An 18,184-nucleotide genomic window follows, 5' to 3' on the forward strand; every position below is an offset into this window, starting at 1 on the left:
GGAACAGGGGTGGGAATGTCAAAAAGGGTAAACTGAGTATATAGAATGCATTACAAAAAAAAAACAACGATATGAACTGTTTCAGTTGCTTATTTCTGGTGGAGTTTCTTTCTGTTCTATAACTTGTATATACTGTAACGTGAGAAGCTGCCAGTACATTTGTCAGTAGTGTGTTTCACCTGTGAGTTTCCATCGGCGTCAACGGGACTGGTCCATGGGAAGCGAGGTGGTGCCAACGGTGGTTTTGAAGTTTTGATTTTCTTTTTACTGGAACCTTGTTTTACCCATCACTGACAGTGCCATTTTAACTTTAGCTTGGCCAAGTGGTCACACACAAACATGTTATTTTTTATGGTGAATCACATCTATATCATTTTGTTATGCTGTCCAGCTACTGTAGCAGAGCTCCCTGAGATGTGTCTCGCTTCAAACAGCAAATGTGAAGAAGAGGAAGAAGTGATTATTCTATGTTTTTATATTGTCCTGGTTTTCCATTGTGTTGGAATAGCTGCACTGATTAGTTGTCAACGACTGTGAGGACGTTCCGGTTTCCGTCACGGCTTTGAACGCAGCACACGAGTTGCATTTAAGCCGCCCAAGAGTTCAACTAACCTTTACACTTCTAGAATAGCTATCTTCTATTCTTTCAGTGGTTACTGGTACGGTGCTTTACATTGGTGCTCAGTCTAACCATAATCACCTACCGTAACAACCTCAGTACAAGAATGGTCTGCTCTACATAGAAATGTAATGAAGGATTTTTTGTCTCCTTATTTTGTTACAAAGGGTAAACGTTCAGCAGTTTTGATTGTAACCTTATTCAATCACTTTTAAATCTTAGTGAATGTAGGCAATTCAGCAGTGCTAATGTACTACAGTTAGATTCATAGTCTGCTACTTACAACTTCTGTCTTTTGTCTACAGAAACAGGTGAGAAGTCTGTACCACATATGAATGATAGATTGCAACATTGTCATATTAGATATTTCAGATTGTCTTGATTTCCAGTGAAGCTTCATACAGCCTACGCACCTGATTTGCAAAGCTGACTGCATCGAGGGGGTGAACTGCACTCCTTAAAAACAGGACTGATATGAAGAGTGTCATTCCAAAATGAAATATCTACCTTTTGCAAAATGCCTACTGTTACAAAATAATTGCAAAATGATGAAAATGAAAGCTCACTGTCAAATATCATTAAAGCTCCTGCTTATCTCAAGCCCTTTGCTTATAAAAAGTCAACGAATGTAATCGTCTGTACTTTGGAAATATTGAGCAATGAACGTTAACAAGGTTTCTTGTTATTTGTAAAAATGGATATGTAGCTTTTTTGGAATGACATTGTTCTTTTACATGGTGTGGATCCAGAGTTTCAGGTGTGGAAGACAAGATAATGCCAACTCAATCAACAGTATTCATTCAGCCTCAGTGCATGAAAGCATCCATACAGACACACATAAATACACTTCATTTATTACAGTGAATGATTTGCCACTACATCCCATCCTCGATTGTATTTTGTCCATCATGAGGTAATTTTTGTGAGAAAACAACTTTTTCTACCTGACGCATTTCTAGCTTTGCATTCAAATTGTTTTTACGTCTATTTGTCTGAGACTGCTGAGGAAGGTCTGCTAGCAGTTGTATGTAATGGATTTATTTATACTTTTCCTAGAGAAGTCATGAGACAACCACTGACGTGCAGAACTTTGTAATGTTTACCACTTAACGTCTAGCATTTCAGGGCATCACAGCTCAAGGCGCCTTTCTTTGATGTGTGTTTTCTTATGATGAAACGTGAAAAAAAAAGTGATCCGTAACTTAAATGTTCATGGGAACAGAATCCAATATTTGTCTTCTCCTCTCAGTTTGTACATAGGATGTGCTCATTGAAATTTATGTACAGTCCTTTTGTAATAAACAGCTCATTGAAACAATAAACTGAACTGTGTATTGTGTGTACATGAAGCTGGTGAAAGAGATGGCAGATACATATTAATATCACAATGTAACTATGTACATTCATAAAATACATACAAATAAATAGCGTCATACATGTGAGAATAAATAACATCTAGCAATATTCTCTATTTGCTATTATCACATGAAGCATGAAGTTGAGTCAGAGAAAACGTATTACAAAACTCTACAGCACATCATACATCTATAACACCGGTGTAACGTGTGCACTGGTGTTACACACTATTGTAACCAAGGTACCATTTGGTCAAACTGTCTGTACACATAGGGCTGCACCATTGGCTAGAAGGTAAAGTTAACCCTGACCTATTTTTGGGTGGAAGGATAAAGGATGCTTCTCAAAGAAGTGGGTGTCCAGGAGGAGGAGGAGGGATGAAGTCCGGCGGTGGCTCAGGTAGGTAGTCTTCATCATCCATGGTGGTGGGTGGAGGAGGAGGAGGAGCAGGCTGCTGGCTAACCTGAGGCGTGTGACCATTGGTTCTGGCTGTAAAGAAGAATAAATACAGAGATGTGGGTTTCTACCACTTATTCATGTCAAAAGATTCCTGCTTTCCTGTCTTTCCCTCCGTTATTGTTGTTCTGAAATATCCCTGTATGTGTGTTTTTGCCTGCAGGTCCTAAATGCATGGACTTACCTTTGTGGGCAGTAGGCGGCGTGTACAGCCTCGAGCCAGGTAGACTGGACAGGGGCAGAGTGGAGGACAAGTCTGAGGCTCTCTTCACTGCAGTCTGGTAGTTCTTATACAGGACAGTCCCATACTAAATGTACAGACAGAGAACATACATGTTTAACTGTCTACTTCCTCTATCTGAAAACCAAACATTTTCACATTTTCTCTTGAATTTGAAGCATACAAAACTTAATTCAAGTTTTCATTTCATTGTTGACGGTACAGTGAGGAGTTGTATTATTGGCAGTGTTGTATCTGACCTTGGCTACTCTGATGGAGTTGACCCAGAGAGACAGTGTGTGTTCATCATCACAGCACAGGAACTTGATGTAGTGTGACTCCTTCTGGATGCAGGGATGCTGGGGAAACAGCACAGGCTGAAAGTTAGAGCACCGACTCTAAAGAAAAGACATTTTCCCTCTGCTCTCCCAGTCTGTAGTTTTTGCAGTTCATCCAAAAGCCAGCAGAGAGCAGGCAACACTCAGGGTCCCAAGCTGGAACAGAACTGTGGACCACACAGCTCCAAAACAATCCTTTAACAGTGTCAGAGACTTTAGGTTCAGATTAGAGCAACACTGAAGGTTGAACAACATTGGCAGAAGACAAGACCAGAACTTATATGTGGCATTTAAATGCATATTAAAAAAAAAGTTATGTTGTAAAATGCAGGATTATGTAACTGTCGCTGTCTTCATCTGTGAACCTCAACCTTTTTCCCTGGCAAGACCTAAAAACAAAGCGACGCCTAGCACTCACAAGCCCAAATATGGTTCTATAAAGCAGGGATTCTCAACCTTTTTCATATCAAGGACCCCTAGTTTAATCCACATTAGGGCCACGGACCCCTTTTTGATGAGATTTTGTCTCTTGGAAAATAGTCATTCTTCTACAATTTCTAACTTCTTGTAAATGAAATGCTGAAGTTTAACAATTCATCAATTTGCTGGGGACCCCCTGGAACCTCCTCAAGGACCCCTGGTGGTCCCCGGACCCCATGTTGAGAACCACTGCTATAAAGGACCTGAAAATGGTTTGTTAGGATTGTACCACAGCAGAACCTTATTTGGTGCTATGAAGAACCCTTCTCTTTAGCATGATGCTCTAATGGTTCTACCTAGATCCTTTAGGTGCTGTAAAGAACCTTTTAAGAAATGCACAACATGTCCAATATCAGCAACACTGGGTTCTTTATCCTGATTTGCCAGTTGTTTTTTTTGGGTTTTTTTTTTAACAAATCAGCTTCTTGCTTGGGGTTTTTTAAGTCATTATGGTTCTATGAAGAACCAATACTTAAGAAGAAGAACCCCTCTTTTTCTCTGTGCACAATGCATACATGCATGCAAAGAGAAATTAACTGACATTTACAGTAAACTGATGATTTAATTTCCCCTTTTCAGACTAGTTAAATGAATTAATAAATTATTGGAAAATCCTAGATGTTGTGAATATTTATTATTTCACAAAAAAATTATCTTTGTCCAAATCCTCAGGATGAGAACCGCTTGTCTACATACTGACAGGCTGCCTTCAATTGATAAAAGCAAAAGCCCTCACTGAAACAACAGGTCAATGCAGGCAGCCACATGAGGAGTTTTTATGTTGACTTCTCACCACTCCTCTCACTTCCCCACAGCATGACCTTAGCCATAACAGCCACTATCATTTCAACATCTACTTGGTCACATATGGTCATTTCCTGAGAACTTGAGCCGGATCTGATGCGGCCTGGAGGTTTCATGTAGCCACAACCTCATCATGTTCAGCTTTCTGCTCAGTCTATATTTGTTTTTGTGTGAAAAGCCATGCTGATGTTGCCTTACAAATCCAAACAGCACTGACTACCTGAGCAGTGAAGGTGAAAAAAAAAGGGGTCTAATTTTGGTTGACGTTAGTTTTGACCTTTGACTTGTAAAACACAGAAACAAACACACAAAGTAGTTACTGCAGTTTGCGTTTGTTGCAGCATGGACCCCTGATTGGCTATGGAATGTAACTGTTGCTATGGCAACAAGTCAAACCCTTCAACACACAGCCCAACCCGGATGTGGTTGTCATGAGTTTGCGACCCCGGTTGCCCTTTCAACTGGAAACCGCGAACTCCTCAACCGCACACAAACACACACGTATATACACACGTACACACACACACACACACACACACCAAAAGCCACCAGCCACCCCTCCACACCTGGTTTCATTCTCTGTTCAGGCTGTGTCTGGGCCAAATTAGAACGTCTGTTACATGATAAACTACCAGCAGAAAGCTGCAATGTCTGTGGTGACCGTCAAGTTAAGCTGGACAGGTCTAGTTCAGTCCACTTAAGTCTCGTTCGCGGTCTGCTTTTCTGTTTTCTGTGTCTCTCTTTTTGCCTTCCTCCCTCCCTCCCTCCCTCTCTTTCCCGTCTGTCTCTATATATCTTCATGTTAAACTGGGTGGGTTCTGTGCATGTGTGGTGCCAACATGTTGCAGAACTCACTGGGATGTGTGCTAAAAAACAGCTTTACTTAAACATGCACATGAGCAAAGATATTTCTCACAACGCTGCAGAAAGACTACAAGCCTGCAAGCATAAAAACCACACTAGAATCATGCGCTACCATTAACCATTTAACTCTATACTAGGTCATGTTATCCAAACATTACATGACATTTGGCGTGTGAAGCCTCTAGCTCATCAAAAGTATAGAGATTACAGTTGTTTATCTTACCTTTAGTATGAAGCAGAAGTCAGTGGGAGCTCTGTATTTTAGTTTATAGTCGTTGGTGGTGTAGATGTTGACTTTTTCAAACTGGACAAAGCAGGCAAGATCACTGGATGACTGCCAGACAGAGAAATATAAATAATAACTATAAATTCATAAATTATAGCTATTGCGTGCAATACGCCTAATAACATAAACAGATATATTTTTATAGCATTTTTTTTCATAATATTACAAAGGGCTGCCAAACCAAAGAATTGTATTCCATTGTCATTTAAGAGCCACTATAAATTAGGGTCGTTTTAATGTGAGGCTTTTCATTATTTTGCCAATACACTATTTGATTTTCAGTGATGGTGTGTGTGTGTGCATGTGTGGGCGTGTGTGTGAGTGTGTGAGAGAGAGAACGAGAGAGAGAGAGAGAGAGAGAGAGAGAGAGAGAGAGAGAGAGAGAGAGATTTTCTCAATCACATTGTATGTTAGTTATTCAGTATCCGATATCAAGGGTTTGCTCTTGACATTCTAGTGGTCAATTGATTTTTTTTGCGCTCCCTCAATAAAGAAAACATTTCAATAGTGTGCCATTTCTTTTTATTCAAAATTTCAAAGAAAGTATACAATCTATCTCCAAGACACAGAACAAAGCCTCCATGTTGGGTCGGTTTGGAAAAGGGGGGATAACGTTCACCGAAAAATGTATTTCTTAGAAAATAGTCCTGGTTCATGAAGAGAAGTCCAGATTTAGTTTTTCCTCTAAAGCACAAACAGGCTCCTCCTTTCCATTTGTTGATCTGAAACAGAAACACAACATGGTCACACATTAAACCACACCGACAAAAATGCAGTTGTTCACAGAAAATATAAATCTCACCAATCTCACTCCATAAAAGCCAATGGAAGATATATAGAGTTTTTAGTTTTCAATTCTATATTCCATGTCTGCGGGAAACTTGGTGGCTCAACCAATTAGTAGGTGCATTTCCCATTTGAAAAAAAAAAATGGGAAATGGGTTTACACATTACACACCTGAAACTACACTATGAGGAAGTAAAGCTCACCTATAGATCACTGCTTCACTGACCTGGTGTGTCGCTTCCTTCAGGTCATTCTTGCTCCTGCCCCATCTCATCCTCATCTCCTCCATCTCTTCTTTCCCTCTCTCCAACTCGGCATGCTTGCTTTTCATCAGCTTTTCATCTGTTCTTCTTGACAGATGACTGTGGTCTTTGTGTTATTGTTGGGCTTGTCGTTGTCCAGCACTTCAGCTTTTGCCTCCTCCTCATCCTCCTCCTCCTCCTCATCTTTTCCTTTTTCCATCATCACATCTGCCTCTGTCCTCAGATGATTCCTGCATCTCTCTCTCTCTCTGCGGCATCAAGGCGTTTCTCTTTTATTTTCACAATTTGCACATCTGCCTCATGCAGTTTAACTTTCATCACTTTCTTCCTCTCTAATTTTTTTTTGGTTTTCAGAATTGGCATTGTTGCTTCTTGCTGGAGAGGCTCTGCGCTCTGTCTGAGAGACAGAATGACGTCATCCTCTTCCTCACCGGTGGCGAGGCACCAGTTCAAAGCATCTGTCCTCACTTTCTCCAGCTCTTCTCTTTCCCTTCCTCCATCTCGCCTCCCCGGCTCAGCTGGATGCTCGGGCCTTCAGATGAAAGCCATCGAGACTTTTACGCAGGGAAAACAATTCTCCTGTCTCTTTCTCTCAGGGCTGCTGCCACTTCCATTTTCCTCCTTTCCAGCTCTCTTCTCATTTCTCCATGTTTTACTCCTCAGCCAGAAGGCTGACAGTCTGCTACAAAGACCTGGACCCTCATTTATCAGCATAAGAGGGTGTAAACCATGCGTACGAGCAATTCTAAGTGAAGAGTGTAATTTATTAAGCCGTACTTAAGCCTGAGAATGTGCGTAAATTTATGCACAGCCCTCACCAAGTGTTTGAAAAGTAGAATTAATTCCATCTAGCTAGTGAAAGACCACCAAGGAAGACAGGAACAGACAATCAAATGAACAGGCTTTTATCATAATTCATATAAAATGCTTCAGTTACAATAGCTGATTGTTGGTTGACTACGAGCACATGTTGTACCATTCATAAACAATTTGGACAGTGCATATCGTCTATATTACGCACCATTTAAGAATACTTAAAAAGGCTGACAAAATTGACGGGGCTAACCATTAAAGCCATGGCTGATGACTCTCTCACCAACACTTCCCCAACAGGAGGCAAGTAGTTGGTTCAAAGTGGCTGCTCCATATCAGACAGGCTGCTCTCACGCTGTGGCGGCATGCGTTGCCTCTCTTGTTGACCATAATTCTTTTTTTGGCAGAAGTATTCAAGGTTAACCTATATTGTTTTATTTCAGCCACTGACTAAATGTTTTGCTTGTTTCTACCACTTAGGGTTGAAAAAGCACTTTCTGGTTTGCCTCAGTTACCAATTACCAATTTCTGCATCATAAAAAATTATTTCAGTTTTATGTGTTGGTTAGAACAATTCCAGTTTACTTTCATTTTTTAATGCCTCTAGGGCAACAGCAACACTGGGGTGAACAGTGCATCATGTATTTGTTGTTACTCTAAAGAGATGTTACAGTCATGACAGATATGACTGTGCTGTACAATACTTTCATTATTGTTGCCTTCACTGATTTGCATACCTTAGTCTTTCCTTTGGGTACATAGTAGATGCCTGAGGCCCTGAGCAGGAAATAGCGTTGTTTCCAAGCCTTCTTCCCGTCTTCCTTTAGGAACAGCCAACCCTCAAGGTCAGGAACGATCAGGGACTGGCCCTCAAAATTCTCCTGCCGGGTCCGAAGGGAAAGATCACATGCAAAAATGAAATAAAAACTGGGTGGATAAATGAAAAGATTAATTCCAAAATGAGATATCCTCCATTTGGAAAAAAAAAGATACGCACTCCTACGAAATAATAAGATATGAAAGTAAAACTCACTCAAGGAATAGGTTATAAATTACAACCTTTTTAGGATGGGATTGCCTGTTTTTTAATGATTGAGTGAGAGCAGGTCGCTTTTTTTCCCCATAAAATCAAGCATTTTAGAATAATACCTTTTGTTAACACATGAGGTCTTGAGGCTGCTAAGACATTTCACTCTGTAGATGGATTGCACAGAAACCGGATTTAATCTCAGTAATTTCACGCAGTGGAAATGTGTGTTTGGCAGCTGACCTTGATTAAGAGCTCTTTGGCTCGTTGTTTTATCTCGCTCAGAAACGTCTTGTCCTTCTTCCACATGTAAAACACCTTCAGGGCGAGAGAGAGAGAGAGAGAGAGGCATGACTTGATTTACTAATTGTGCATTAAACCATGGAATGAAAGTTTTCGGTGATGAAAATGCGCTACATTTACTTTTCTTCCACACTCACCTGGGGGTCTCTGAACAGAACGTATTTCTGAGGTCTTGACACAAAACAGATTTTGTTTTCACTGTTGCGGGTCCACGCAGACAGAGGCTCCACTAAATATTCATGGTCCTCAAAGCCCCTTTCTGAGAGACCGAGCAAACAATGGGCATCTTTTAGTAGAGAAACCCAGTGAACTCCTTTCATATAGTTGTGCAATGTCAAATGTTTGTGTGTCTGATGAATGTACATGTGTGTGTAGAGCAGCTGTGTGTCTCACCGCTCTGCAGCTCGGGGTTGATCTCACACAGGCTCCAGTCTGCGCTGCGGTCGCAGTGTGTCTTCTCAAACAGGTTGTCCAAAACCTCTCGGACAGTCTGCCTCTCGTCCACCATCAGTGTCTTGGAGCTGCCGTCGCTCATCATCACCTTTATTATCAGCTACAAGGGGGGAAACACAGCACCGCCATTTAACTGCATAGTCAAGAATATCCTATTTAAACTATGGAATTACAACAGACGAATGACGGAGACAGGCTGCTGATGATAAACATAGAAATAAGACTATAACAGTCTACAAAGAACGACATGACTTTACCTTCCTCACTTTGGCCTCTCTCAGCTTCTCCAGAGCCAGTTTAACTTTGTCTGCTTTTGTCTGCAGTTCACTCTGGAAGCACATTACGAGGATGTGATCAAATTTTATCCATGTTCGTGTGATGGCAAATGATAGCAATATATTTTTATGATCACTGATAGTTTCTAAGGTCACCGTTTGCAACGCTCTGGAAGATTCAGCAGTATGTGGTACCGAAGGCTGGGTGGATCCCGGTGCCGGACCCCGAGTCGAGGTGGATGGTTGATTATCTGTTATCTGACCGGTCTGTTGGTCGGAGGTGGTTGAGTCTGATCCCAGGTCAGCCACCAGAGCGTCCAGGTCATGGTCCTCCAGTTCATTCAGAGACTCTGTGAGGAGCGAAGGGAATTAGATTCATCCTGTCGTCACCACAGCACACCGTAAACCCACGGAGACAACTGAAGAATGGATTGAAATGATGCATTTGAAGATCCAAATCTACTCATTTTTGCATGTAAGACTTGATTTTGTCATCGCTCCACCCGGCGGAATGACCGTCCCACTTCAGTCAGAACAGCAGAGTCACTCCCCATCTTCCACTGGAGACTGAGACCTTTTCTCTTAAAGAACTGCCTCACCCCACTAAATCATTTCCTTTCCTCCATATTCTCCTCCTGTACTCACTCTAGCATACATTTATTTTGAAGGTTTGATAAAATCCCCTCTCCCTCACTCCTTAGTTGGGGTCCAAGCACGTTTCTTTCTTTCTTTCTTTCTTTCTTTTTCTCCGCTAAAAGTGTCTGCAGCTCAGAATCCGTAAGTCCTACAGCAACAATATTTGGCAGGTGGGCTCCTATGGCCCTATATTTGTCTGTCTGTCTTTTCAAATTGTGCTTGGATGAGAGCATCAGCTAAACGCTTAATAAAATGTGTACTCACCATTCAGGTCTGTGAAGCCGATGGAGAAGTTGCTATCTCTCTGTGAGCCGGGTTCCCTCTCTGATGCCTCAGCTTCAGGCACAAGACTCTGTATGGAAAGGATTTGATGATATTTCATTCATCCATGTACGGTTGAAGGAGAGTTAAAGTTGGCTGGCACATGCTTTGAGCATCAGGTCCCACTGCTTTGCCCACACCCATAAGTGACATTTTGATGTTTATTTTGAAAAAAACAAACAAATATAATTTCATATAAGATGTTGTATGTACATTTTTTACTAGAAGTACTGTTACTTTGCTGATATTTTACTTATGTAGAAGAAAAAGTACTGGTGTAAAAATCGACTTATGTAAAAGTAAAAAGTAGCTAATTTAAAATGTTCTCAGAGTAAAAGTTAATGCGTTTAGAAAAGTTACTTAGTTCCATGTGATCTTTTCTACAGAGTTCAAACTACATTCTTTTAACTAGAAGTGATTTAAAATGTAGTGAAGTAGTACACAAAAAAGCTACTCAACTACAGAAACCATAGTTACTTCCACAGTTGCGCAGAAGTCATGATTTGTGTCAGAAGTTGTGCTATATTTGTGTTTTGGATAACACTAACACTTGTAATCAAAGAGCCGCCCAAAAATAAAAGAAGACCATATGCGTCCTTGGAATATTTTTTACTTTGAACTTCATACCCAGGAACGCTCTTTAATTATGTATCTGACCCTGTTTAATATCAGTGACTTTGTTTCCTGCACACTTTATCATGCTCTGTTTTCAAGCTTGTTACAGAGAACATGCTGCTCTCTGTTTCTGCACAGAGAACAAATTACATGTCATTTCATAAAGAAACTGATTAGCAGCCTGAGGAAGGTCATTAAGATTAAAATGCTGCTGTTTCTCTGCAAATAATGAAAAATAATTGCATTTACATTGTGTTGCACCCAGATTTTTTTATTTTTGGATAAAGAAACTGGTTCAAAGCTGTGATCTTGTCCTCTCATTTTCCTTTGGGACAAGCTGCACTTAAGAAGTACCCCAGTACCCAAGTCATCGATCCAGCCTATTGTGGCACTAACATGTCTATGAATGAAAATATAAGTGGTAAAACAGTACGCAGCTGATGTCATGGAGGAAAATGGATTATATCAAAGCTGTAATATTTTCATGAATAACGAATGTAAGTCTTCACAGGCTTAATCACACACTGTAAACAACCTAACCGTAGCTGGGCAGACTGCCCACCTGTACACAGTGCTACGTCTGCCAGCATGCAGCTGAACTCTGATGACTGTGGCTGGAAACACATGTCCTCATGCCGGAGCTCATGGTTAAATGACACCTCAGAGCCCCGTAAGTCAGGGATCAGAAAGACTCTTCTTTGTCTGCTCGCTCCAAGGCTTTAAAGCAGAGAACGGGCCCAATCAAGGCAATAACTGGAATTACTTCAAATCCCTTTGTTTCTCCGACTCAGAGAAGATGACTGCCTTAATCAAAATGGTTTTCTTGCAAACTTGAGTAATAGTCTGTGCAGTGGTGTTACCATGATGGCTCTCCCATTAAATCTCTTTCAGTGACATACATGCAGAGCCATTCTGGTAGGTTTAATGGTCATGTCATGTGAAAGACTGATCCCAGCCTTAGGGCTGCACTCTTTTAGCTTACATGGAGGGGATTCAAATGAACAATAATGAAATGCCCACAGGCCGGGGTTGCATCGATTAGAAGTGTCTAATGTTTTTCTTGGCAAACTGCAACAATATGATGAGCAGCTTATGTGTGCTTTAGGAAGACTGAAGCGGTCCGATCCAGATGGGATGACTTCACATCTCAGCATTGTCTTACATTTGTCTGTATAGTGCTTACTTTTCAAAACAAAGACTACCATGTCGAATCAGCTAATGTCCTCAGATTATGGGATGCCCTGACTCACATCTTGTGACTTGTTTCCCGCTTCAAAAACACTGATGGGAACGTACGACGAGAGCGCAGGAATCTCAGCTCATCTGGTCACGTTTTGAGAAAGAATGTGACGAATGGAGCAAAGATGTTCGATGTTACACTCTTGTTCGGTCTCTCCACTTTTAGATGAATTTTACTGATGCGTTATGGGAAATAAGGAACACACACACTCCTAAAATCTCCTGATGATAACTTACCTGAGTGAGAAGATCCATCTCTCCCAGTAGGTCACTGAACATGGCGTCTATGTCTTCCATCTGGGAACAGTAGAATATGTAATGGTGACTTTACTAACAGTCTGATACAGGGATTTAAGGATTTTGGGTGCCATCTTCATTTCAATTACCGGCAGCCTCCCATCAAGTTCACTCTTACAAAATTAGCGCCCAGTCAAACTTCCATCCTTGAATCGTTTGTTATACAACTGGAAATGCTGAGAAACAAAGTCTGGGGGAAGGCCTGCATAACAATGGACATTTTTGTGGTACAGAATACAAGCATGCACTCTCTCTCACACACACTCACATATATAGCCCCAGATCCACTTTGAGTGTAATTGTCATAGGTTTAAAAACAGAGGAACAATGAGAAACCTGTGCTCAATCAACCCACTGAAAGAAGTAGAAACACGATCTGCATTTCTAAATATGTTCAAAGTCACAAGTGTAAACTATTTGCACACGCTGCAATGTGACCGCCATGACTCCACAAAGTGACAGAGCAGTATGTGACAGGCTAAAATGGCTTCCATGCTGTGAAGCTGTGAACTCACACAGACTGTTTTTATTAGACTCCAGCAAGACCAGAGAGGAGTCAGCAGAAGAACTGTGATCAGTCACACTATGGCGTGTTTTCCCCTAACAGTGGTGTTTTGTCATCTCTTTTTATGGTAGAGAATGACGCATCAAGCTGCATGCAAAAATCTGTCAGCTTAAAGTTGTTTTTCTCACAAGATATCTTAGTACCAAGACCATTTGCTTATCAAACATCACAGATGAGCTCAGCACTAAGAGGTTTTTTTTGTTGATGCCTAGTGATAACTCATGGCAAAGATTTTAATGATTTTCATGTGCTTTACTTGACTTAACTGTTTTATATTTCCTTTGTAGATGAAGCAAGTTTCATGAACCATCATCTCATGAAATCCATATAACTCAAAGTTCCTTGGTAGAGCACAACCCTCTGCCAACGCTGAGCAACTTTCCAATTTGCAGAGCTGCAGCCTCTGTAAAGATTTATGTTTGACTATTGTTTGTCTTGCAGGTTTGATTTTCAGACAAAATAGCACATGAATGCAACGCTGTTTAGCAGCCCACTTGGAAGTCCCAGATGTCAGACTTTCCCACCGACACATGAACGCAGCATAAAAGTTATGGCTACAAAACGCTAATCGTCTAATGGCGGAAATCCCAGATCTGGATCACCACCAACATCTAATCAACTGGTCCTTGGCCTAAGGACTATTTGTCCACCAAATTTCAGCCAAATCTGTTTTTTGTTTTTTTTAGATATCTTGCTAATTAACAGACAAGCAGACAAACGGGTGAAAACAAAACGTCCCTCAACTTTGCAGAGGTAATTAAATATAATTGTTGTTAGTCTGTAAAAAGCATCTTTTAATCTTCCTCTAACTGTCTTGGATAGTTGTCTGGTTCCTAATAGAATTCAGTTTCTCAACTGCTGAGTTGGCTGATTCAACCCATTATCCCATTGTTATTAAGACCAGCAGCAAGGTTAGAAATAACTGGGTCTAATATTGGAACCTAGGTAGGTAGGTGCAGGGTCGTGTAGGTGAGATCTGATCTGAATTCAATGAATCATCTGTGACGGGAGATGGCCACTTGCTAACCCAATTGACATACCAGCTCTCACCTGCTCTCACCCAGGCTAAACAGCACACCATAAATAGAACAACGGAGGGTGATATCAGATGCTGTCTATTGGTCAATGTTAATTCCTGAAAAATTGGCTGCGTGGAGATTCCAGATTTTCATCCAGCAGCATTTTGAGAAACTCAGTGTCTGAGTTTGTCCATATGGAGACGGCGTCATGCCAGCTTTAAGGTCAAAAATACATCTCGCATGTGGAGCAGCTTACAGACCAAACTGAAGAATGAGCTCTCCCCTACTTGCCAACTCTTTGAGATCAGTGCTGTGAGCTATTATCAATAGTGTAATGGATATTAATATACTGTCAAGCCACAGCAGCAGAGAAATAAATTAATTTAGATGCATATAAATAAACATATGAAAAAACACAGAGCAGCAACATTCTCTGCATGAGTCATAAATTGTCACATTCTGTACATGTTATCTACATCTGTAATATGTTGACGTCTACATGCCTTGACACTTTGCCCTCTGTAGACGTGTTAATGTGCATACGATGCGCATTTTGCACATCATGATTATTTGCTGTAAATTCACATATCTGTTTTCTTCATATTCCCATATCCATCTCATTGTTTTATATTGCATATACATTTATATTTTTCATATTTTATATGGTAAATTCATTTTTTTTCTTTGCCTCAGTAAGTTCTACTGCTCTTATTTTGCACACGTTCTTAATGCTGTAATCTGTACTTTTCCTATACATTGCATTCATACATACTTCTTGACATGTTTTAGCATTTAGTTTGCCTTCCTCCTAATGCATGCTGGGATTGGCTCGAAATAAGTGGGTAAAGACAATGAATGAATGAATGAATGAATGTTTAGTGCTGTGCATGTCTATATAGCCCCCATTTTCCATATCTTTGTTCTCATTCTATAGGCCTATTTCTCTGTTATTATTCTGTTTTTCTTTGCTGTATCCTCTTACTATTTGCTGCTGCAATGACTCAACTTCCCAACAGGGATCAAAAAAAGTTTCATCTTTTCTTAGTGTGTCTTAATTCGAGCAAAACAATGAAAAACACCACAATAGAGTTGAGAGAGCTGCATTGCGGCGTGGTAGGCTCTGTTATATCTGGAGAAGGAGAGAATAAACATGTTGATAGTGAAGACCTGGGTGAGTTTACACATGGGGAGAGCAAAGTAGACATGTGTTTGGCAGTGTTTAACTTCAACATGAAATATTCCGTACATTAGAGCTGCAGCTGGTGCATATGCAAAGTGCCTATGCTGCCGTATATACAGCACATTTGTATGCACAGTAAGCCGCTCATAAATATAGCCTCTCTGTCTCGTTCTTTACTGCTCTTTCTCATACACAGATGCATACACAGACACACACATGTACCCCAACATACACAGAGACCTATATATACTCATGCCTGTGTTCTGCAGCCTCATTCTGTGTTTATGCTGAACAGTAAACAGGCCGTCCATTAAACTGTAATGAGGTGAAAGGGGAGGCGGGAGGGGGGGGAGAGGAGAAAGTATTGTTTCCATATGAAAGTGAAAATCTTGTGAGAAAAAAAAATGAAGTTTACCATCCTGGCCACACAGGACTTCTGCCTTTCACATGTGGGAGTAAATCATAACTTCTGCTCCTGTAACCTATATTGCGTTGAAGTCTCATAAACAGCACATCTTACCTATATCTCTCTGATTAGATACAGAAAGATATAGGTAAGATGTGGTGTGACATATGACATATACTGGGAATAGATGTAGAAAACAGATCTATTTTCTACATCTATTCCCAGTAGATGTCACATAGTGATAGAGTGTGTTCATTATCCCGGGCCTCTGCTCATCAAAGCATACTGTGCATTACAACACCACATTAGAACCACATTTGTTTATGAATTCCATGCTCTCATCAGGCGTGTCGCGTTGTTGCTGCCGTCTACCACTGTGGTCTGTCAGCTCGCGCACATCAGCATGATGAGGAACCACCAACAGGCAGACAGACAGAGAGACAGAGACAGACGTTAATATAGAACCTCCTTGAGACAGACAGGCAGGCAGGCAGAACGAGCGCTGCGCGAGCCAACGCTCCAGCGCAAGAAGCCACTCAGTCAGCCTTATATGCGTGAAAAGGAATAGGAACGCCGTGCCTGTTGACAGTAAACCAACATGTTTTCTCTTTTCTTGTGGTCAAAAGCTCCTTACTGTTTTCTAATTAGTTGCACAACCATCCATTGGCTGCTGTGCGAGGACATGTGTTTGTCCTAAACAAGGCTGATGTGGCTGTGCAAGTATTTAACTCTTGAAGGGACTGGTCAAAGAGGCTTCCATAAAGGCTCCGTCATGACAGATAAAACATACACGACCAGTCAAAAGTTTGGACACACCTGATTGAATGTAGCCTACTGTGTTTTTCATTATCTTAAAGCCATTTTGATCTATGGCTTATGCTTAAAAGCCTGAAATTAGTGTCTTAGACAAATATAAATCGTGAAGTTGATGCCTATGTATGATTTTCTTTCCAAAGTCTTTGCCTTCCCATCAAGGCAAAGGGCGGCTACTTTAAAGAAGCTAAAATATAAGATAGTTTTGATTTGTTTAACACTTTTTCTGTCAACCTTTTTTGGTTGTTTCATAGTTATGGTGTCTTTACTATTTTTCTAAAATGTGAAAAATAGTAAAAAAAAATAATAATAAAGAAAAATGTGTGTCCAAACTTTTGTCTAGTTATATGAAATAGTAAAAATCAAGAAACGTGCAGCTTAGAGGCCTGCCAACATCTTGACACCAGATTTGTCCAGGTATTTTTACATAAAGGTTCTAAGACAGTATTTGTGTTGTTGTTAGTGTCATTTGCTATGAACACACAGCATCTCCCAAAACTCACTTAAAAACACATTTTATATTAACTTCCACCCTCGTTTAAAATCTCCAGAGCTCTTACCTTTTCTGTCACGCGGACACCTCAAGCGTCATGAAGTGTGTGTAAGATAGATGCTTGATGTGTGAAGGCTCATGTGTCGCGCGTGGGCACTTTACACACGTGATATGTCGACTGTACTGGAAGCGGCAAGAGCGCTGCCTTCACGAGATATTAGTTGAGTTTCCTGTGAAAAGAGGAAGTAGATTGAACTACGGCTCTCGTTAAAGCAGAGTTTTCTCTCTAATTTCCCTTAAAATAGGTGGGCGGTTGGCTGCAGGTTGGCGGTAGGGAAAAGGTCAGCAAAGGTAACGCACCATATATGTGGGTAACGACTTTAAACGGCGTTTGACGTTGAAAGAAAGGAAATTATAGAGGGAAATGCGTGATTATTGTTCTTCAGCACAAGTTGACGTCAGCAAGCTCAGATTCATGTGTGGTCCAATTTAGCCTGAGTGAGAAAGTCATTACAGTAACCATGCCTGCCAGCCCTGCTATCACTTGCTTGTGTGTGTGTGTGTGTGTGTGTGTGTGTGTGTGTGTGTGTGTCCAGGCCTTTCAACAGTCATTTAAAAATGTCCCTAATTTCATATTGAATGTATTTCTCATGCAGCTGCTTCTCAGCATTTCCAGTAACAAACTGCCACCGAGGGAGATTTACTGACTCGCTGTATGTGTGTATGTGTGTGTAGGAGTTTATTCGTGATGTATGCCATGAAAATGAGAAGAAAAAGAAGAAAGAGAGGGAAACGTTTAAGTGTGGTTGAACGTTTTCTAATGTGGCCCGAAGCTTAAATCGAAGCCACGTGGGGTCAGGGGAGGGAAATGAGAGTGGTAATATAAAGTCTAATAAAGTGTACATTTTACAGGACAGGGCTCACAGTTCTACCTCTTATTTTTATTTTTATTTTTTACAATATCACAGAGTTGTGTTTTCAAAGTCCTGCCCCTGCACTCTAATCCTACAACAGAGATAAGATCAAAGCGTTGATCCCATAGGAGAAGCAGTCATTTTCACAGAACCTTAATTTTGACATGCCTTGTTAAAGTCCCACATGCCCACTGACCCTGTCATCCAAATGAATGGCAATGGAAATACAGAAAAAGAAAGAAAGATGTGTGTGAAATGCACTTTAGGCTAATCTTTCAAACTCCATTCACCATTCCACATTTGGCACTTGTCATGAATGTAGGAACATTTCTGGTCATCCTG

At 40.8% G+C, this 18,184-nt stretch overlaps 1 protein-coding gene across 1 annotated transcript; it reads right to left on the bottom strand.

The window, feature by feature from the left end:
* Positions 1 to 23: 23 nt before the first annotated feature.
* Positions 24 to 17,032, bottom strand: LOC139664232 (amyloid beta A4 precursor protein-binding family B member 1-interacting protein-like). The gene is made up of 13 exons (XM_071542983.1): positions 16,996 to 17,032; positions 12,393 to 12,452; positions 10,245 to 10,332; positions 9,501 to 9,694; positions 9,327 to 9,398; positions 9,010 to 9,169; positions 8,754 to 8,875; positions 8,557 to 8,631; positions 8,024 to 8,167; positions 5,361 to 5,471; positions 2,912 to 3,010; positions 2,616 to 2,739; positions 24 to 2,464 (listed from the first exon to the last, which is right to left on the bottom strand). Exons 2-13 carry the CDS (start codon positions 12,450 to 12,452, stop codon positions 2,319 to 2,321), a joined length of 1,395 nt encoding a protein of 464 aa, XP_071399084.1. The 5' UTR covers positions 16,996 to 17,032; the 3' UTR covers positions 24 to 2,318.
* Positions 17,033 to 18,184: the final 1,152 nt, after the last annotated feature.

Source organism: Centroberyx affinis, unplaced genomic scaffold, assembly GCF_046629955.1.
Source record: "Centroberyx affinis isolate AG114_WGS23_722 - 3 ecotype Tasmania unplaced genomic scaffold, CSIRO-AGI_Caff_v1 ptg004204l_1, whole genome shotgun sequence".
Taxonomy (NCBI): domain Eukaryota; kingdom Metazoa; phylum Chordata; class Actinopteri; order Beryciformes; family Berycidae; genus Centroberyx; species Centroberyx affinis.

Coding starts and splice junctions, on each gene's coding strand:
- LOC139664232 (XM_071542983.1), bottom strand. CDS start 12,452: ATGGAAGACATAGACGCCATGTTCAGTGACCTACTGGGAGAGATGGAT. Junction 8,876..9,009: donor CAACCCCGAGCTGCAGAGCG/GTGAGACACACA, acceptor TCGGTCTCTCAG/AAAGGGGCTTTGAGGACCAT. Junction 5,472..8,023: donor TACCCAAAGGAAAGACTAAG/GTATGCAAATCA, acceptor TCTGTCTGGCAG/TCATCCAGTGATCTTGCCTG.